This window comes from Sparus aurata, chromosome 14 (assembly GCF_900880675.1).
Source record: "Sparus aurata chromosome 14, fSpaAur1.1, whole genome shotgun sequence".
Lineage (NCBI taxonomy): Eukaryota > Metazoa > Chordata > Actinopteri > Spariformes > Sparidae > Sparus > Sparus aurata.
In genome coordinates, this window is record NC_044200.1 from 19500389 (window position 1) to 19521897 (window position 21509).

Below are 21509 nucleotides of genomic sequence, written 5' to 3' on the forward strand. Positions count from 1 at the left end.
AGGCTGCTTCCAAAAAAGTTGGAAGCTAGTTTGATGTGTGAGTCAACAATCAGCGGAGATCAAAGTGCTGCACAGGGAGCAGAAACACTGCAGAGAGAGCCGAATAACTCCGACTGGAAGCTCATTTCAGCTTAATATCACAGGGCATTAAAAATGGAGGAAGTTTTCTTTTTCTCCTTAGAGGAGTTACTATTTTTATATCGCAATAAAATCAGCTTCCATTAAAATTCTGTCTCCCCCCTCCCCCCCCCCCCTCGCAGAGCGTGGAAGGCGAGCACCACGAGAAAGCGGTGGAGCTGCTGAAGGCGGCCAAGGACAGCGTGAAGCTGGTGGTCCGCTACACCCCCAAAGTGCTGGAGGAGATGGAGGCCCGCTTCGAGAAGCTCCGCACGGCCCGGCGGCGCCAGCAGCAGCAGCTCCTCATGCAGCAGCAGCAGCAGCAGAACCTGACCTCTCAGCAGAACCACATGTCGTAGGTGAGGCGCTTCATTGCTTTAAGCGTGAGGTGTCCCGCCTCCGGGGAGGGAGCCGGAGCTGGAGGCGGGACCCCAGGAGCGGAAAGGTAAAACACTGCCGGAGGAGAGGACGGAGAGGAAGTCCTCCCAAGAATCACAAGGTGTTGGAGAGTTTAGAGACTTTAGAGTGGAAGCTGATGTTAAACGGACTTTAAGGAAGTTTTAACTGGTTAAGAAACAATCTCATCTGCAGTCGCAATTTAATACTGCCTCTGTAGGAGCTACGTAAGCAAACAAGACCACCGGCAAAAAGAAGATCTGCTATTTCAGCTCAATTACGTTACTTATGATCTGCCCGGTGGTGCGGCAGTTTACTTGTTTCGCCATCGTCATCTTTTCTCTGCCAGAATCAACAAAATATGAAAGTTTCCTGATACCAGCTTTAAGTTTCTTTGCACAAAGATGCCTGCAGAAGCTCGAACAGAAATGTGTTTGCATTAAGAAGCCATCAGCTTGCAAGTGTGATAGTTTAACCGCCCGCCAATTTTTCACAGATAGTCAAGAGCTTAGACCAGAAAACTTCTAACCGGTCACACACCTTCATCTTTCAAGGGACACTGAACATTTTTAGAAATATCATTCTCATATTTAAATGAGAAACATGAAGCTGCAGCCTGCAGACAGTTAGCCTAGCAAGAAAGACTGACAGCAGAGGAAAACTTGCTCTGTCCAGAAACAAATATGTGAAAATGACATGTTTGTGTGGTTGTTTTTCACTGTTTACCACAAAAAAGTTGCAGCACAGAAATCCCTGTCAATCTATACGTACCTGTCAACAGTCTCCTTACTCTTAACCCTTCGCTGCACTCCCAATTGGTAATTCCTCTCCTTTTAAATTCAATTTCATCGAGACACAAATGTAATGGGAGAGTCTCAGTTTCTTGAGGGGTGTCGTGGAACAACCCCGCCTGATTGGCGTCACTCGTTCCTGAACCTACTCAAACCCTTCACTTCACTGGATTGAAGTGGAAACTGGATTAAACCAGTGCCAAAAGAAATAAATATGCTTTCAAATTTCACTCAAACTCAGCGTGAAACCCGTGATCTGCACCGAGGTCAAGTAGAGATGAGCGCAGATTATCTTTGAGCTTCAACATGGAATTTTTTTTTTTTTTTTTCGATCTGTGAATCACAACAAACAAAACAAAGAGGGGACTGTGAATGCAGATATCCACCAACAGTATTAATATTGACCATTTTTGGCAGAATTATTAGCATTTACACCTTTTTTTCCCCATAAACACCTTTAAGAATGTGCAGCTTTCATTTTTTTAACGTCGCCTGGTTCCTTTTTTGACTTCACACTTCGCCGCCTCTCCATCCAGACAGTTTATCCTGAGTTTTCAGTCGCTAAAAAAAAAAGAAAGTGCAAGGATTCAGACTTCAGAGGAATACAGATGCAGAGAGGTGAACTGGAAGCGAAAGGCTTAACTCTCCCTTTGAGTCTCATTCGCCACGCTCGAGCTCTGCCTCCGCCGGCCTCGTGTGCAGGTAGCGGCGGCAGCATTTTGCATTCCGGCACAAAAAAGCCTTAAAACCTCGGCGGCACGTTTTGCAAACTTAGCTGCCGGCGTCCTCTTGTGCAACCATCCCCGCTCCCTCTGCTGCGTTTGTGCGAGCGGTTCAGTTTGTGAGGCCTGTAAATAATTCAAGCCTAGGTAAGACGATGCAGCCTTGCCGGATGGACGACGAGGTTTTTTACCGTCCAACGTTTAAAACAAAGCTCTGCCAGTCATACTTTGTGTGAAAACAACTTAAAGGCAAGAAGAAACTTTTTCGGACAAGCTCAACCGTGTCACGCCGCAGTTAATTCTACCCAGACTTCTCCTGTTATTCCCCCGACGTATCGGAGGCGGGCATGTGTCCAAAATCTCTGTGGCACTGCCCCGTTTGAAGCTAAATCCCCCGTGCATATCTCTTGTCTTACTCTTGGCACGGTGCAGCTTGGGAAGGTATTTAGGAGCTTGTAACGCCACGTTGCAAGCGGAGCTACAGACAGGGAACGGAGCGGGGATCATGTTTTATCAATGCCGGCGCGCTGACCGCAGAGATTTGCTCCGGTGGCCAAGAGGCTGCCGAACCAAGTGACGCGCACAAGCAGAAAGAATGCAACATAATCCACCGGTTGGCCTTGAGCTCCTCTCTGTCACCGTCTCCCCCCCGGCTGTCTTTTTGACTCTCAGAACACAAACATTACACGGTGAGCCGGAGTGAGCCTTTTTTTCTTTAACGACAGCTTTTATTCTCTGCGAAAAGTTCACAGCTGTAGTCAGAAATATATATCACCATCAATATCACCCCACTTATTTTGCAGCCCGTGTCGTCGGTTCAACTCCAGTGCAGTTTATCCCAAAGCAGCAGCCGTGGCATCGACGGAACTTTCCTGGATTTGTAGCAAAAAACAAACCGTTCACAGGGATTTTTGTGTGAATGTTGTCTGTGTATGTGTATCATGACGACTTGGGTCGCCTTTGAGCAACACAGCAGGTCTAACAAACACTAAAAACAATCTGTTAGTAGGAGATTTTTGCATGAAAATTCGTAAAACTTGAGCTCCAAAATGTTTTGTTCACTTGTGTAAAGTCACTTTACATCACATATATGGTGTTTGTGAGTGTTTTGTGTTCTTATTCTCCAAAAAGAGACACAATGGTATTTTATTTTTCTTAAAACAGTGGTGAGTTAAGGTGCAATTCATGCAGGCAAATCCCTGGCACGAGACATGTTCTCAATTTATTACACAAAACTTTACTTTTTGTTAAGGAAATGTATTTTTATTTTTGTTTTAGTCACCAACATACACACAATATCAGTTGTGTTGTCTTTCGTCCCAGGCCCCATGTTAGTAGAATAATAAACACATGCAGAATACATTATAAAAACAGAGCAACATTGTGAAATTTATAGAAAAAAGAAGAAAAAATATGTAAAAACACAAATTTGACAAAATCAAACAAAAGCACACATTAGTCTAAACACATTATTACTACACACAAATGCTTTATAGAGTAAATTATAAATGGCAACCTGACTTTTTGTTGATTTTATTCAATATTTTGTATCGTTTAAACTCATTACTACTACATTACTGTATATAAAAGCTAAAACCTCCCAATAAAAATGACATAAAGTAATGAATTCATTAAACAAAATTACTACTGAGTTTGAATTTCTTCTCTAAAACATCATAGTGCCTCTTCAGAACTATCAAATTAGATCCGTCTCTATGTAAATGAATGAAGAATGAAGGATTCACAACTGTGTTTTAGGATTTATACATAAATGACTTTCATACAATGCATATAAAACTAGTTAGCATCGTATTTAGATATAAAACGGATTCAATATTTGTTTTTTTAAATCAGTTTACTAGAAATAAACATAAATAAGTTACATGCGACTGTCATCAGAACATATTTGGATGTGGTTACAAAAATCAATTTATATGTAAATTCTGAAATCTACTCTGGAATTGTTCTGCCTGCTCTCAATAATATCTGGCCTGCTCTGGTTCGGTATAAAAAGCAGCGTTGTCGTGCCAACAGAGATCACAGAACTATCTGCTTTTGAACCTCACTGATAATGGATTAACAACAATATCAAGCTGGGATGAGGATCCTATAAACAATTAATCGAATCATCAGACAAACACAGAATTAGCTTGATAGTATCGGTGTGAGCTGTCAGCGAGCTCTGAGGCATTGCTCTCAGTCTGTTTCTTCTTCTTTGGTGTTTCCTGCAGGTTGTTCCAAAAGAAGAAGAAGTGAGAAGGCGAGCTGAGAAGATGGAGGTGGATCTCGCCGGTCCACGTGTTTTTGCATCGAGGATTCCCCCCCTGAAAAAAAGGAATCTCTCTCTCTCCGTCGCGGAGGAAAACCAACAAGCAGAGGACACTTTTTACTCGTTCTCTCCCTTCCAAGTGTACCACCGATCAACGATTACTGAGCAAAAAAACAGAGAGAGAGGGAGAGAGAGAGAGGGAGAGAGAGAGAGGGAGAGAGAGAAAGATGGAGAGCCGTCCTGTCCTGAATCTGGTGCTTTGAAAAAACAGGAACGCGGGAGAGAGGGGGGGGAAGCGCCGAACGTCATCGATTTTAACTTTGTATCCCCCTTTTTTCTAATTTGTTCTTCTCCCCGGTTGTGACTCTTTCTGGAACTCCCTTTTTTTTCTTGTGTTAGTTGTTTTTTTTTTCTTTTTCGTTCACGGTCCAATTTTTCCGATTGCTTACCGACATCCATCCATCGCACCGTGGCACCCTCTGCCGCCTTTCTTCTGCCATAGATATCATTTGTACAGTGGTGTTTCTATTGATTCCTCAACTGGTGCTTGTGTCTCCGTATGAATGACCGTCGTTCTTTTTTCTTTCTTTTTTCGTGTCCTGTTTTGGATAAACGTGAACTCTTTTTTACCTTCTATATTGTAGCAAGAAAAAGATTTTGTATCTTCTTGTAGGTTTAGCAATAACACACACATCCTTCAGTTTTTTCACATCTCACCACCAAAATTCAGCGATTGGACACGTACGTATATATACAGAGTTTTATGGCAAATGTAAATCATCGTATGAACTGTAAGGCAGCTTCTTTTGTCCCAAACAATAATCGATCTTCTGTGCCATTTAAAGAGATTATTGATTTACCGATGGCATCAACAATTAATGTGCAATGACAGCGATTATTAACACACGTTGTGGACCGTTCCCCAATGAGATTTATCCTGAAAATATATGTTACAAAGAGAATTTAACGAAATCCGTCCTCAGAAGCGAGGAAACAGAATGTCACCAGTTCATTTGAACAGAATTAAATCCAAAATATACTATAATTATGTTTATTTTTCAGACTTCTATTTTAAAAGAGATTTAACTTAAAGTTTTATTCTTCCTTTTTAAATATTATTATTTAATGTCTAGCTGAGTACTCGCACATAGTTTATGTAGATCTGCTCCCTGAGTTTCTGTTTGGACAATCATCTTTCCTCTGTACCTGTGAAGGGAAATCTGCTTAAAACTTCACTCTTTACTTTTTAATTGTCTCCATTTTTATGTGCCAAGAGCTCCTTGTTTTGTTTTGTTTTGTTCTGTTTGTACTGCACTTCCCAGTACAGAAGCCCTGAGGGGAAGTTTTTTGAGTCTAAGCTAAATTGTTTTCTCTCCCGTGTTTGTGACTTGAGAACCGGTGAATGCGAAGTTTCTGCCAAGATATTTTTTCCTTTTCTTTCATTTATTTTGTGTGAAACCATGGGATTATTTTTCCAGGAGTGTTTTTTTTTTTTTTTCTTTTAATTTTTTTTTTCTTCTGGTGAAAAAAAAATTCCACGAAACCCCCCAAGAGTTTAAAAAAATTGCACTCACATTTTTCCCAAAATTGCACTCACATTTTTTTTTTAGTCTTGTCACTTGATTCAACACGCAAAAAGGGTTTTTTAAATATTTTTTTCTAAGAAGAAATTTTTTTCTGCTTGTGTGAAACCAAGAAGGGTTTTTCTTTTCCTTTTTTGGTCTGGATGAAAAAAATATATGCAACTCCAAAAAGCAGATTTCTCCAAAAGATTCACCCGGTATCACAGATTTCATACAACTTTTTTTTTTGTCAATTGAAAAAAATTGTGTGTGAAAAGTGTGAAACCAATTGAAAAGCTTGTTTTAGCAGGAGAATATTGTAACGCTCCTGAAAAACATAACTTTTTTTGTAATTTTTTTTCCCACAAAAATGTTTCCTTGAGTCGGTTTCGCACATGAAAATAAATCCACCGAGGGAAAAAAATTCACATGGTTTCACATGTAAAAAAAAAAAAATCTCCCCTGAAATAAGTAAAAAAAATTAAGAACTTAGAAAAATTACCCTGGCAAAAATACAAGAGAGCAAACAATTTAGATCCTTAGAAAATTGACAACAAGAGAAAAAACAGACCCGCCCGCCCCTCAGGGATTCAGTACCCCAGAGATCCCGTCTTTGTTTGTGTTCTTTCATTTTCTCTAGGTGGCGCTCTTTTCTTTGATTGTTCAACCCATGCAGGCTTTACTACTTCCTTCTTTTGTTGAACCCAAACAAATCCCTAAACATAAAACCCGTCACTTCCTGTATGTCAGAGAATTTGTTTTCCCAGGAGAGACCATCCAGAAACTGCATGTTTCCAGCTGTCATGAAGTTTAGAAAAATGTTGCTGATTGTTGATTTAGAATTTTGGATTTACTGACAGAAAGAGAGATATTGCTTTTCCACCTTTAACCCTTTCTGATCTACATCACATCTTAATGCACAAGTCTGCGGCAGAGCAAAATTCCCTCTAAGTGCATAAAACGTGCCATGCTGCCATTTTCCTAAACAACCTGTTCACACTGAGGCCGCTCAATGCCGACGCAGGAGGTCGCCTCTGTGCTCGGGTCTGACAGAATATTCAAAGGTTTTTTGAATCCCTCTCTCCTCTTCAGAACATCTCGACACAACAGATCCCTTTTTGTATCTTTAAATCACAGGTACTCTTTCTTAATTGACTTACATTTTTGAAGCTGATGGTCCCGTACTTACCGTGAAGATTACACAAAAAAAGACAACAAACTGTTGATATGCAATTGTAATACATATTATATTTGTATAAATAAATCTATGTGCTTGTGTACAGTGAAGAGCTTGTCGACCTTTCCTTCATACCCCGTGAACATTTTGATGCTATCTGTTCATTATTTAGATGGAAATATATTTGTGTTTTTAGATCCATTTTCAGATTGTACACGTATAATTTTAAATCATATAACAACATGATTTGAAAACACTGCAAAACAATGCGTTGTACTTTTTTTTTTAAAGATTTGGTCTCCCCTTCATTTGCCTCACAGTGGTTCTGTCCACTGCCTACATACACACATAACTGCTTGGTGCGAGTATCTGTAGGAGTGTGTTGGTGGTGGTATTTGCTACTTTGCAAATGTTAACTCAAAACAAATTATGTGAGTGACTTTTATTTACTTCTACTACTCAATCGCATAAAACACATTTACAGTTATAACCAGACAGTATTTTAATTTAGTCCGTAACTTCACAGTTGAATCTCCTGCGTCAATGTTGTCATAATGTTGTTTTTACTGTATATTAGTTAATACAGTCAGTATTTTCACCATATTTGCAGCACCTTTTTTGTCTCCTTTGGAACTGCTCTTGAGAAATGTTTTTATTTATCAGTGTTAACTATTTGGTAATAAGAGTTCAAATATGGTAATTAACATTAACAACACTGTTGTCGTGTTTATAATAGCAATGCACCATCATTATTGTTTAAACAGTCATAACACTTGTAAGAAGCATGTTAATCGACCTTTAATGGTGTTGTTGAACCTTTAAAAACATTATAAAACATCAGTTATCACATCAACACAAAGTTAACTGTTTATACTTAATAATGAATGAATGAATTCAAATTTCCTACAGACATGTCAAAATAAAACAAAGGAAAAAGTTCAGTCAGTCCAACAATAAGCATAATGAAATGAAAGGCATGCTACGACGTATATACTATTAATAAGCATCAACATGTATATTAAGTGCATGATAAAAGATTTGTTTCGATCCAGTAGCAGCAGAAATCATAGTAAACTGTTATAACTGTTAAAGAAAGAAGAAGCTTAGTTAAGGTTTAACATTGACATAAAAGGTAAGTTAGGTTGGTAGGTTTTATTAATATAAGTTTAAAAAAACTGTTCACAGGAATATAATACGTGTTGGTGAATGTCTTATAATCTAACAATATACATGTTTATAGTGCTAACACAATATATCGCATAACTGAAGATCTACGGTAGATACAGAAGATCAGAGGTAACGGTCAACATTGATGTCTTCATAAGTGTTAATGTTAAGCGTAAGTTAATGGTAATTAGGCTTATTAACATTGGTAACCTACATAACTGTTACATATTTTTTGTTTTGTTAATAGATAATAAAGAATAACATATATATTGTTGATTATAAGACATTCATCAGTACTTATAACAAACTTTAAATAAATATTGATATTCACAATGTCAGTCATTGACGTTTTTAAGCAGAATCTAAAAAATGTAACTATTTTCTTACAAGAGTTAAAAATGTCTTATAATCTAACAATGTACATGTTTATAGTGCCAACACAAGATATCACATAACTGAAGATCTACCGTATATACAGAAGATCAGAGGTAACGTTTCACATAATAAGCGTTAATGTTAAGCGTAAGCTAATGGTAATTAGGCTTCTTAACATTGGTAACCTACATAACTGTTCTGTATTTTTAGTTTTAATAATAATTAATAGATGATAAAGAATTACAAGTTTATTGTTGATTATAAGACTTTCATCCGTACTTATAAGAAACTTTAAATGAATATCAATAGTCACAATGTCAATCATTAACATTCTTAAGCAGAATCTAAAAAACGTAACTATTTTCTTACTAGACTTATAAATGTCTTATAATCTAACAATAAACATGTGTGATGCTATTATTACACTAATATATGCGTATTAATGTTGAGCATATTTTAATGACCTACAGGGCTTTATTATCTGATATCTAACATTTATAAACAAAGTAAATCTGATAGTTAAGCCTGTGCTGTGTTTATTTCTCATATCAGCGACTCAGCAGCTTGTCACTGATCTCATTGCACTGATGTAAGTGCAGCAGCTGAAGCCGGAGTGATTAAACCTTGTGTACCGACATGTTCCTCTGAAGACTCCTCCGTGTTTTCAGCCACTGGAACAGAACGTCAATAGCCTTTTGTCAACTCGCTACAAAGAGCAGACACTGAGACTAATAAAGAGACTCTTGTAAATGGAAGGTATTAAGCTCAGATGGTGACAGTAGTAGCAGAAGTGCTGCTTCTCGTTGTGTTTGGTTCAATAAAATCCCCGTTAGAGCTGCTCTCGGGCCTGAATAACCAATTCTACAGAAAGTGACCAAAGGCCTGAGGTGACAAATATCCAGAGTTCAGGTGACGTTAATGCAGGTGACGAATCTCTCACTTGTGTCCAGAGCACAGAGAGCCTGAAAGAAACACCTCAGGATCACACGCCTGACACAACCAAAGGTTCACTTCTGATTTACTGGAGTTAAAGATGAAAAATATCTTCTCCCTCAGCTTCTCTCAGTAAAACTGTCTAATAGATGAAAGGTGTGAAAACAGTTTTCGTCGCCTTCTTGATCTTTTTTGTAATCCTCCATCGACACCTCCACGTCTTGAAATAGCGCAGAGAAAACTGAGTGTTAACACTAATTTTTCATGCCTCTGTCATATCACTCGCACAACAATCAAACTGAATCCGTAAAGATATGGGAATTAAATAAAAACTGCAACTTTGACAGATGATACTGTGCATCTGTTGATTTGACGTGATCAGGAGATTGATCACATCACACAGTGGGTTTATGCGATGAGCGAGACGACGTCAGACTTTTATTTAATCTAGATGTATGTGTGTGATCAGTTTTTTTTCCGCCGAGCTCAAGATTCTCATAGATCAGAAGTGTACTTGCATTGTAATCACAGGCGACGCCTGAGGGGCAAATTTAGTTCACCAAAGACCCAAGTTAAACATTCATTACAAGATCAGTATTCCTCTGAAGTAGGAGAAAATATATGAGGCTGTTAATAGTTCCCCAGGGTTTAAACATAGTCTATATATGAATTATTAAAACACAGATGTCAAATATGACATATAGGAAATGCAAGAAACAGCTCCCCCCTGTGGTTTGGACGAGAACTGCAAACATGACTGTGCTTGATAGTCAAGATTAACATCAATGATGCATGAAAATTAAATTTCTCTTCCCCCCTCTCTCTCTTTTTAATTTTCCCTGACTTCATGCTCCACAACCTTGACGTGACCTCATGGCGCGCTCTTGTTTTGACGCTCAGTGAGTGAGCCATTCATGAATCACGTCGAGTAAAAAAAAAAGACATCTGTGACATTCGGACGGTCGTACGCAGCCGTGGAGGTTGCTGAAATACAAGCCGCTGCTGGAATGTCCACAATGTTTCACAGCAGTGTGTCACAGAGAGAGAGAGAGAGACATAGACAGTGTGGTGGAGGTGAGCTGTGTTTACACTCTGAATGTCTCCAGTGGTGGAAGGAGAAAGATCTGTTGGGTAGATGGATGCACGATGAGAAAACTGTCACTTTTTGACATTATCACTATGGATAATGAATTGTAAATGTATGGTTAATCAAACTTTCAGCCTTTTGGTTCGGGCACCACTTGGCGATGTCTCGGCCTGGATCCACACTCTTCACATACATCATCTGTTGCTTGTCTTCCTGAGGCTCCTTCCATCTTTTATTCCTCTCTTGAAATAGCTTTTTTCTCAACATGGCTGTGAAGCTCACTGCGACATTGTGATTCGTCAATGTTTGTGGCGTGTTCTTGTATTTCTTAACTGTACTGTCTCTTTCGTGCCCACAGGTGATGTATGTGGGTCAAGTTGAGCCACTAAACCCCTCTAGGCACAACCCCTCGCCCTTCCCTCCCTTATTAATTATGCATATTTATGATCTTCTTATTCTTTATAATGAATGAATCTTGTAAAGTACTGTACTGTAACCTATTTTTTCTACTTTTTTCTATGAATCAGATTGTATTTTATTGTGAGGATATTTTGATATTTACTGACTTTGTATAAATTCTGACTTTTGTGATGAAGTTAAATGTATTACCCTCCTCTAACATAATGTTTATGAGGAAAATGATGTACTTTGGACTTTGTACTATATTGTTGATATCCTGTGGATCTCATTACAGTTTGTACAGTGGAACTGTTGCTGCTGTTGCCGATTATTGCTGATTTATACTCTCATTGTGAGCTTGCTGGATTCTCTGCTGATCAGCACCTGACTGTTAAAGAACCACCTGTTGAGAAATCAAGTTCAGAATGAATCTGATGAGGCAACATGCACAATGTGTAGTTCAATGTATTGGTAAATAAGTGTTAATTGTATTGTTTTTTTGTGTTAACATCAATTGCAACCTTATAATGGTCGTCCAAATCACATTTATAGTTGAACTACATGGTATTTATTGACCTTTAACAAAGTATTATAAACATCAGTTGTGACATTACATTAAACAATCACTTAATATATTATTTATCACCATTTTATAGTGAAAAACTATTAACTGACGTTAAATTAACTCCATATTCACCATTTATGAATGATGGCTATTACAAAGTGGGGTTTTCCTTCTGTTATTTCAGGATCTGGATACTTTTTCCACAGCTCCTTATTGGGAATACAGTAAAAATGACTTTAATTATCCTGTAAACAATGGTAAGAAACATAATACTCATGTCCAAATGGAAACGATGATACATTGAGCAGTTAAAAAGCTTTCTCTCGCTCTGTTATGAAAGAGATAGAGAGAAAAAGTGAAACAGGAGAATATCCGAGCAGATATTTGTCCTTTATTTGTAAATTAACAAAGACAGAAGAGAAAGAAAATGTGTTTCAGAGAGAAGAGGATGCAATTACGAGAGCCATATCCGGACAAAAAAAAAAAGCTTAAGTGCCTCTCAACAGACTAAATGAACTAAAACAATACATGCTGCTTTCTTACAGCCTGATGACAGACACGATGCAGTGTGACACACGTGTAGCCCCGCCCCCTCCCCCCTCAGTCACACATTAAAGTACAATTAGAGGCCATTTGTTCCCAACACTGGTGTTGATGGCGCAATCGAGGGTGTTAATGATGACTCACATTTGGAGGGGAAGAACAAACAGGTACACTAAAACACACATTAGAAGAACAAAGAGATGCGGGAAGGCGGATCAAAGCCGGACATCTTTAAGGTTTCAGTCCTCACAGGAGGTATTTTTTCAGACCGCTGGAATGACTCAGTGCAGGCGGCTACATGAGTGATTACAGCAGTGACACATAATTAATGGTATCAGCTGACCTCTATCAGTTTTCTAATGTGAGCTCCGCACCTTGTTAGCCGGAGACGGTCTAAAAATGTCCTCGCAAGAGACAGTCCTGTCACGTAATATATGACCTGCCCTTTCATTTTCAGCCACCTTTTGTTATACCGCAGAATTCATACATTCCATAGTTTAGTCGTTAAACATCTCTGCATTCTTTAATTTAGCTCTGCATATGAAATACATACAGGGGATTGTAGATGTGCAGACGATGAAAGACCACAGGAACAAGCACTACCATCAATTGTTAATTTAACTGTTTTAGGAGCAGATGATGAATTTTTGAAGTGTTTTAATTAAAGTGTTGCACCCTCTAATCACTGTCTTAAAGACAGCAAAGATGAAAAAATGCTACATTTTAACATTTTTGGCTAAAAATGTTACACTAGTGTGAGCTAGTCGACAGTTTTTAGGCGTTATTTTGATGCTAAGTAACTTCGTTTTTTGCTGAAAGTTATATTATATAGAATTTTCACATTTATCAGTAAAGTAACAGCCACCAGAGTTAATTTCTTTCACTATTTTACTATTTACGTCCCACGTTAGCATGATGATTCATGAGATATTTTGCACACATGGTCACGAAGAAACAACAGAAGAAACTTTTTTGTACAAAACAGTGAAAGATTTAATGTTCATGACAACATGGAAAGTAAGAAATCCAAACTGCTTAAATACCACTTCATGTTGGGGGGGGGGAGAAAAAAAGCAACATTACATTAACTGTCATAATTAAATATGTCTCATTGGGTATAATAGCATGTATAGAATAAATGAGCATTTACATTATTTACAATCTCATGTACAATATAAAAGCTTCTGGCCACGGCTGCCTCAGATTTGCACAAACTAGTTCTTATATCTTGTCGCGAATGCAGCCTGAGGCAAAACATCCAAGCTCCCGTTCACAGGACGTGGTAGACGGGCCGGGATCCGGGGCTCTCCGGCGTGCAGGGCTGCGAGTCGGAGCTGCCGGGGGAGAAGGTGGCCAAGTCTCTCAGAGGCGGCTGTCCGCAGCTGGTCTCCACCGAGGACAGGCGGTCCACGATGCTGGAGAGACACTCGAGACTGGAGGCTCCGGCTGTCTTATCGCCCAAAGTGTCTGAAAAGAGGAAGATAATTCGAGTTAATCCAATGCTGTGAAAAGGAACCATACAAGGGACAGATGTTTATCAAAGAACAGAAAAAGATTTGTCGTTTTTATGCTTTATCAGGTTTTTTGTGTTTTTAAATCCTGGCCCTCTAGGACACTGATCCTGGCAGTCAAGGAAATTAAAACACAAAAAATCTTCTATGCAGTCCAAAGGTCTTACCGTTCTTCATATACGAATAACTGCTGCTGTAGTTTGTATTCAGATGTTGCCACACTGGACTGTTGCTGTCAACCTGCAAAGCAATGAGAAATCAAATTTACCCTTGAATTCTTTCAAACACACACTCACACACAAAATAAAAAAAACAGCCAACAGAAAATAATGTGTTATGTTTGTATAAATATATACGGTGGCTGGGAAGAAGGGCAAAAAACAACCAGTGCCCTTCACGATATTTCTTGACAGGCTAATAAATCCTGAATTCCAAAGTTATGGCCTTCTTTATTTCACATCCACCTTAAAGCCAGAGTGGCAGTGTGCGCTCCCCTCTCTACCTCCCCCCCCCCCTCTCCGGCCGACTCTTGAGCGTGGCGAATCGATTGTATCAGTGGAAGCAACACCAGTTTGTGCAAGATGACACTTTCTCTGAGTAAATCTGCAGAAAATCCTGGCAGCGGTGCAGAACATGCAGTCAGGATGGAATGCAGAAAAAGCGCCCAGTTTTTTTTTTCCTGCCAGACCCCGGTAAGGTGGATTTAGCTCGGGTTTATTACGGCTATAAAGTGTCCGGTGGTGGGAAAGCCATTACTGCATCCAGCATTATAAGTCTCTTAGAATTGGCTGATTCATCGTCACATTCAGGCTGTTGTTGAGAACAACTAATTCATCCGGACTTGTGATAAAAACACAGCGGATAGAAATACGTGTAAGGCTACTGAGTGAATTGATGTTTGAATTAAAGAATTATAGGCGAGTATGACACGCATGGGGAGCCATGGTAATTGAGGTCCTGGTGCAAGACAAGCTTATTTGATTAATAGGTTCGTAAATTGGAAATCCTGGCTCTGTTTTGAAATGAAATACTCGGCATGGTAATGAGAACCGGCAGCAGGCCCTGCAGATACTTTGGTCGACAACAGAGGCTTTTCCAGGTGAAGTCCCTTCGTGCTCGCAGTCGTAGACCTGCGAGACTTTTCCGCAACCGTATGTCTGCTAGAGCAAGATGAACATGTGGATGAGGGGGTCTTACCATGCCGTCGGAGCAGCTGGACAGCGGGCTCCCGGGCTCCGAGCTGCTCTCTCCAGGAAGGCCGTAGTAGTTCTCCACCTGCTCTCGTAGCAGGTCCTGCAGGCTCTCGATGTACTGGATGGCGTTGCGCAGGATCTCCACCTTGGGCAGGCGCTGGCTGGGGTTGGCCGAGGTGCAGCGCCTCAGAGCCTCGAAAGCGTGGTTGACCTTCTTCAGTCGCCGGCGCTCGCGCATGGTGGCGGCCCGCCTGCGGTCCACAAAGTTGGACTTGCGCTTGCAGGCCTTGCAAGCCCACTGGAGGCAGTGTCCCGGCTGGTGAGGGGCCCCGGGGACCCTGACGTGCTCGTCCTCCTCGGAGCCGTCGAGCTCCATGCCGGGGCCGAAGTCCAGGCTGTCTGGAGGCGAGGGGCACGCACTGTCGTAGTAGACCTGGGATGGCGAGAAGACGTCCATAGCTTGTTGAAGAAAGGGCGCAAAGAAGGAGGGCAGAGGAGTGGGGTGTGAGAGAGGAGACCTCTGAGTGATATGAGGGGTCTGTTGCCCCAGGCCCCCCTTATATGCCCCCAGGCCAGAGCCCAGGGCCCACATTGGCCAGATCTAATTACCATGGCCCATTGGCCCAGCCAGAAGGCAGGCTGGGGTTAGCTCAGCTCCCTCCCTGCCCCATCCCAACCCGCTGCCTCTCACCCCCCAGTACCCTGCAGAGTTTCCCACATCTGCACTTACTGGTGTTTTCCTACTCATCACCACTCTCTGCTTCCAAGGGCCCTTCTCCTCCTACAAGGCCCCGATGAACACAATGCTCGGGAATGTTTCTGGAGCAGGTTTAACCACCACATGACCTGTTTTTAACCCAGCAGAAGTCCTTCATTCTGCCCTGATTTATCTGTAACCAGCCTCCGGGTGTCACATCATAGCCGACAGTCAAAGCAACTCTCGGCTATGAAGACATAAACATTAAAGAGAGCGCGTTTTGTTTGGTCAAACTGTGTAAAAAAAAAAAAAAGAAGGTGACCACTTGTAGGAGTATGCAGGCCGATTTTTACGGTGGAGACAACAGCGTTGCAGATGCAGCCCAGCTGCAAAGGAAGGTGTAACATTTCAAGCCCTGTGAATTCACATTACGGTGGTAAGCCCCCTCTAAACACCCCGGCCTCGTCACTGGAGGTGCCGCGAGTGAGGCGATCGCTGTTTGCTGAAGCTCATTAAAACAGCAATTACACCGCTGACACCAGCACCGCTGCACCACCGCGCCTCAGAGGAACAAATTTCAACCGTTAAAGGTTATTGACACAAGTCGAGTGCTTCAATTCAGCACAGAGCAGATGGTCGTGATGGTGCAGTAGTTTTTATTCCTCTTGCAATCAAGTGACTGTATTTTAGTTTCCTCTGGACGTGTTTCTCTACCCTCTGTGTTTCATATTTTGCCATTTTTTTTTATTGATTTTATCGTCTTGATCAAACTTTTTGATGACATTTTCTATTTCTAGACTTTTTTTTATTACTCCATGGAGCTCTTTGCCATATCTTACATATTACTGTGGGGGTTTTTTTCTTACTGTTCCAACAAATTGGCCCTGGTGGGAGTCATAAAGATAAAGTTGTTTGGTTGTTTGAATCTGAAGCACAGAGGGCTGCAGAGATGTTTATAGTGCAGAAATCTCAACATGATTGTGTTGCTTTTTTGAAGGAATCCTAATACATCTGAGAATATTTTTTTATTTTCCACAATCTCAAGATGTTTTAGCCATTTTTCACCAAACGTTATTTTCTCCTTGTCAGTAGAGACGTTGGATTGTCTCTCTCTTTTTTCTGCAGATTTTGCTCTCCTCCACGCTTTAAAAGAGGCTTTTTCTGCAGCTCGACCCTGTGACGGACTGCAGGTAATGACGCTGTTGACAGCTTACAAGGATACAATGCGGATATTTCTCACAATGTGTCAAAACGTTTGGCGGAGCCCCCTTTTCTCTCTCTCTCTGGGAACAGCGCGCACCTAAGAAAACACCCGCTGCCCGCTGCTGCCTCTGAATTGCAGTCGGAGTTTGGATTAGGCACAGCTGAAGAAGACATCGGCCTGTAGCTGCTGGGAGGATCAAAGGCCGAGAACAACGTCCACGATGGGAAAACCTGCTAATCGAGCCGCAGATGATCGAGGCTGCAGTTCGATCGGAGCAGCACATGGTGTCACCGGGGACGCGCTCTGGCGCTCCGATGGCGCAGCCGGTGCGCGCAGGTCTCCTGGGAACTCCCTCGAGTTTGCTGTTTTTGTTGTTCTCAGGGGTCAGAGACAGAGTTAAGTGAAGGGCAGGAGGTGATCCTTTATGTGCACCTCGCTCACGTCTGAAAACCTTATTTCTTCTAAACGGCCTCGAGCTTTGACTTAATCTGCTGCCGGTTTGTTGCAACACAAGAAGCCTGACAGAGAGAAGATCCATCACACAGAGCCACATTCCTGCACAATGCATCACCTCTGCAGCCCAGAGGACGCTGCCTTCATATCTCTGTGAGCGCTCACTGTTACCAGTGATGGCATGTAACGACAAACATTTACTCAAGTACTGTACATGACCTGAGTGTTTCTGTTGTCTGCTACTGCGCACTTTTTACTCCACTACATTTATTTAACACAGTTTGTTACAAGTTACTTTGATGAGTCAGTATAATAAAAGAAAACATAATCAACAAACAGATTATAATGAAATATTGTACGGTAATATTTAATGACATTGATGGAATGTAACTAAGTATTGTATTTAAGTACTCTTTTCAGGTACTTGTGCTTTACTCCACAACACGTTGGAGACAAATATTGAGCTTCTTACTCCCCCACTTTTTTTTTGATAACTTTAGTCACTAGTTACTAAATTTGAAGTACCTCAAATGTATTCTTAATTACAGTACTTGAGTAAATGTACTTAGTTACATTACATTACTGCCATTTTCCTCCCAACTTCCTCTCCACCACATTTTGGAGGAAAGTGCTGTACTTTTATTTTACTCCTCTACATTTGTTTGATAACTTTAGTTACAAGTTACTTTCAGGATTTAAAAAAAAAATACTCTTGATCATCAGAAAAATGTTGAACATGGGATCTAATAATCTGTTGGCTCAAAGTATGAAGAACACACATGCATGTAAATATACGTTTGATTTACTTTTACTTGCTTTTGATACTTAAGTACGTTTGATATCAGATACTTTAAGACTTTTACTCAGGTACTATTCGTATGGGTGTATAAGAGGTACTTGTTCTTTACGTAACTTGATTTTAATAAATGCAACTTTAGCTCCAATGCAGCATGTAATCTGCAAAGTAACTAGTAACTTGAGTTATCAAATAAATGTAGTGGAGTAAAAAGTACAGCATTTGCCTGCAAAAGGTGAAGAAGTGGGAGTGTAAAGTAAAAATGGAAATAGCAACTTGAAACTGTGTTTAAATGCAGTACTTGAGTAAATGTACTTTTTTCACACTTCAGAACATTGAATTTTAGATACTTAAAGACTTTTTCTCACGTAAGGTGACTTTCTCTTTAATCAAAATCAAATTTTAACACAAAATAGTTACAGCTGGATACTTTTTACAGCGCAGCAAAGTACTGTCGCCTCTGCGACTTTGTGTTTGATAACGACGATGCATCCTCAGTGTTTTTCCCCCCCAAGTTCATTTTTACAGTCCCCTCAAGAATCAGTCAAACAAAACAACATGTTGAGTGGCAACAGCATTTGTTTGGCACCAAGCGGAGAGAAGGTGCGCAGCCAGCGCTCAATCCTATTCCTCGCAGGATATTCAAGGAAAGTCTGGATAAATCAGAGCAGTCAGGCCCGAGGCTTATCCCCCCCCCCCAACTCCTGTAACAGCTCGCCTTTCATCAGCTCTGACTTTTAAAAACACTGCCTTCACAGCCAAAAGAGAATTATATGGTGTCATCAGTAACACAGAAATCCCTGTAAAGTCAGACACAGAGAGAGTCGGGGCTCCAGGAGGGTTTCTTTGTCGGGGGCACTTAAAACAAGTCGGGAGGGTTTCAAACCCAGCAGGGTGTGGAGATTTTACAGCAGATACAACTCCTCTAATAGGTTTTAAAGAGTATGTCAAGAAAATAATTGAATGTACGGCGGTAATAAGTGTCCGCGGTCGTTACCAAACAGATATTAATTTAGGGTTGTTGTGCTATCAGATGGAGCGAGTGAGCAGGAGCCCATTAAAATCACATTACTGTTTGGGGAGTATCGTGTTTCTGTCTGGTGTCTACAGACAACAGGATATTTGGTAAGAGATCCGAACAGTTGTGTTGAAAAAGAGCCCCAGAAGAGCCCCGGATCACCGTGTTGTCTTCAGCTTTTAATTCAGCTCAGTGCTGGAACAAGCTCTCATATTGTTGACTTGATTTCTGGTTCTTATTGTTGCTGTGGCCGGGGTTGCTGATGTTGTTGTACAGTGAATATGTATTGTTTTTGTCTCTACTGTATTGAAATGTTCTTAGCAGAGATGATGTCTTGGTTTCTTGCCCCGGGGACTATGGATGTTAATTAGCTCATAGCTAACTCTGGCTGCTAAGGAGCTGCACATTGTCCCTGTCAAATACACAAGTATATTAATAAATAAAAGTTCCTTGACAAATATGTGAAGAAAATACTCCACGACGTGTTTGTCATGGTTTTAAAATGTTGCAGTGTTGCATTATTAGATATATTGTATCATGTTATAAATAAAAAAAAATTAAAAAACACAGAGGAAATTATTTAAGTTCAGGAACACGTAGGTGCTCAGAGTCTAGTGGTGATTCATAACCAGCCAATCACACAAGTTCACAGTCGTGTTTTAACGCAGTCTTGAACTGTGGTCACTGGCTTGCCTGCCCTCTTACTTGTAACATGTTATGTGAATGAGACAGAAAGTGATGGTTCTGCTTTATCAGGCTGGGTTTGGAGCCTTTCTTGCCTCATACGAAATCACATCACATTTGGTTCAGTCGGCGATGAAAATCACGGGTCATGGATCACCATCATCATCAGTCTGTCTTTGATCGGCCCGTACTTCACCAGGTTGAGAGAATCCTTTGAGATCCATCCCATATTCTCCCCTCTCAGTGAGAGCTATAACAGTCAGGCAGGAGATGTAGAGAGCTCAGCGGTGCAAATTGAATTGCTTTAAGGAGTCCTTTGTGTCTGTATCAGCCGGGATTCTTTAACAGTAGCCTGAAATAAGCAGAGGTTACAGAGGCTGTGCTGCAGCCAGAACCACAATCCGACTGAACGAGCTGCACGGTGACACGATGTGTTTGTGTGCTTGTGTTTGCAGGCCTGGGAGACGAGGCAGAGTCCCAGAGGTCAAGCAAGGCTTTGTGTCGTGAGGGGAGACCAGCAGACCCCAACACCATCAACAAACAAAACCCTCTCCTGTCAATACGCGACAAACAAGACTCGAGTGCTGCTGGCATCACGTCACCTGCTTTAATAGCTCTGTGCTCTATGTGATGACGAAACAAGTGATGATGAATAAAGTCCTAATTATACCTCATCATTCCTGTGGGCTTTGCACTCAGGCCTGTTGCACAAGTTTCCATGTCACTAGTGTATGACCAGGAGAGGAGAGGAGAGGAGAGGAGAGGAGAGAACTTTGAACTCAATTTTCTGACATTTTTTCAAAATATTCTTACATGTTTTCTAAAAGTTTTTTCTAAAGTTCTGACACATTCCTAAAAGTTCTGACACATTCCTAAAAGTTCTGACTTTTTTTCCTAAAAGTTCAGAGGCTTTGTCCTCACTGCTGGGGCCCTCCTGCGTGTCATCCTGAAATGTATTCTCAGAGTTGGTTTTCTATAGTTCTGACATCTATTTTTCCTAAAAATTCTCACATTTTTTTTTTTTTAGAAATTCTCATGTTTTTTTCTAAAAAATCACAGGAGAAGGGAAGGTAGAGCTTCACACTCATTTTTTTTTATGTTTTCTGAAATTCAGATATTTTTACAAAAAATAAGCATATTTTTTCTACAAATTATAAAAAAAATTCTAAAAGTAAAAAAATGTCAAAGTTCTGAAAATTTTGCAAAAAATCTGACAATTGTCCAAAAGTTCTGACATTTTTTTAGAGGTTCTGAAATTTTTTCTAAAAGTTCCGAAATTTTAAAAAAAAATTCTGAAAAATTTTCCCCAAATTCTGACATTTTTCTTAAATTTCTGAATTTTTTTTTTACTTCTGAAGTTTTTTCTCAAAATTCTGAAGTTTTTTCTCAAAATTCGGATTTTTTTCTCAAAATTCGGATTTTATTCTGAATATTCTTTGTGATTTTTCCTTGCTGCAGTGGTCTCAGATTCAAGTCCTGGACTGGGGCCCTTTGCTGTGTGTCACTCCCCTTCTCTCATCCTGTTTCCTGTCATCTCTCAATCTGTCCTGTCAATAAGGCAATTAATTGTGACATTTTCCTGAGAATTCTGACTTTTTCAGAATTAAATTGAAAGCGTGAGCAAAAACATTTTTACCGTGACCTTAATCCTTTTCCACACAAAGACCTGTTGTTTTAACGTAATTCATTTATTTACTGATTGTAAGCGAAAGGAGAGGAGAGGAGAAGAGAAGAAAAGAGGACTGGTGTTAGTGTTGTGGTATCAAGTCAGAACAACATACATGTGGTCTGATGTTGCACTTCCTGTTTGTGAGACTCTTCGGGCCCTTAAAGAATGAGGAACACAGCGG

The 21509-nt window shown here is 40.4% G+C and overlaps 2 protein-coding genes across 4 annotated transcripts in view; one reads left to right on the forward strand and one right to left on the reverse strand.

Annotated features, from left to right (window-relative positions):
- Positions 1–7144, forward strand: part of lin7a (lin-7 homolog A (C. elegans)) — a 41905-nt gene extending 34761 nt beyond the window's left edge. Inside the window, exons 5-6 of one of the 3 annotated variants that reach the window (XR_003986710.1) lie at positions 261–562; positions 4258–7144. Coding sequence is in view for 2 of the 3 variants with exons in the window: in XM_030440102.1 (XP_030295962.1) it covers positions 261–472; positions 4258–4282 (237 nt within the window). In the remaining variant the exon portion in view is untranslated. The remainder of the gene's footprint in view (positions 1–260; positions 563–4257) is intronic. The other 2 variants (XM_030440103.1, XM_030440102.1) reach the window with 2 other exon arrangements.
- A 5934-nt stretch (positions 7145–13078) lies between these two features.
- Positions 13079–15399, reverse strand: myf5 (myogenic factor 5). Its single transcript, XM_030439440.1, has 3 exons — positions 14812–15399; positions 13782–13854; positions 13079–13570 (listed from the first exon to the last, which is right to left on the reverse strand). The coding sequence occupies exons 1-3, from the start codon at positions 15397–15399 to the stop codon at positions 13374–13376; spliced, it is 858 nt and encodes a 285-aa protein (XP_030295300.1). The 3' UTR covers positions 13079–13373.
- Positions 15400–21509: the final 6110 nt, after the last annotated feature.

What these genes read in the sequence shown, in the direction of transcription:
- myf5 (XM_030439440.1), bottom strand. Translation starts at nt 15,399, where the DNA reads ATGTGGGCCCTGGGCTCTGGCCTGGGGGCATATAAGGGGGGCCTGGGG. An exon ending in CCAGCTGCTCCGACGGCATG is followed by an intron (nt 13,855 to 14,811) that starts GTAAGACCCCCT and finishes ATTGCTTTGCAG; the next exon opens with GTTGACAGCAACAGTCCAGT. An exon ending in TTATTCGTATATGAAGAACG is followed by an intron (nt 13,571 to 13,781) that starts GTAAGACCTTTG and finishes TCCTCTTTTCAG; the next exon opens with ACACTTTGGGCGATAAGACA.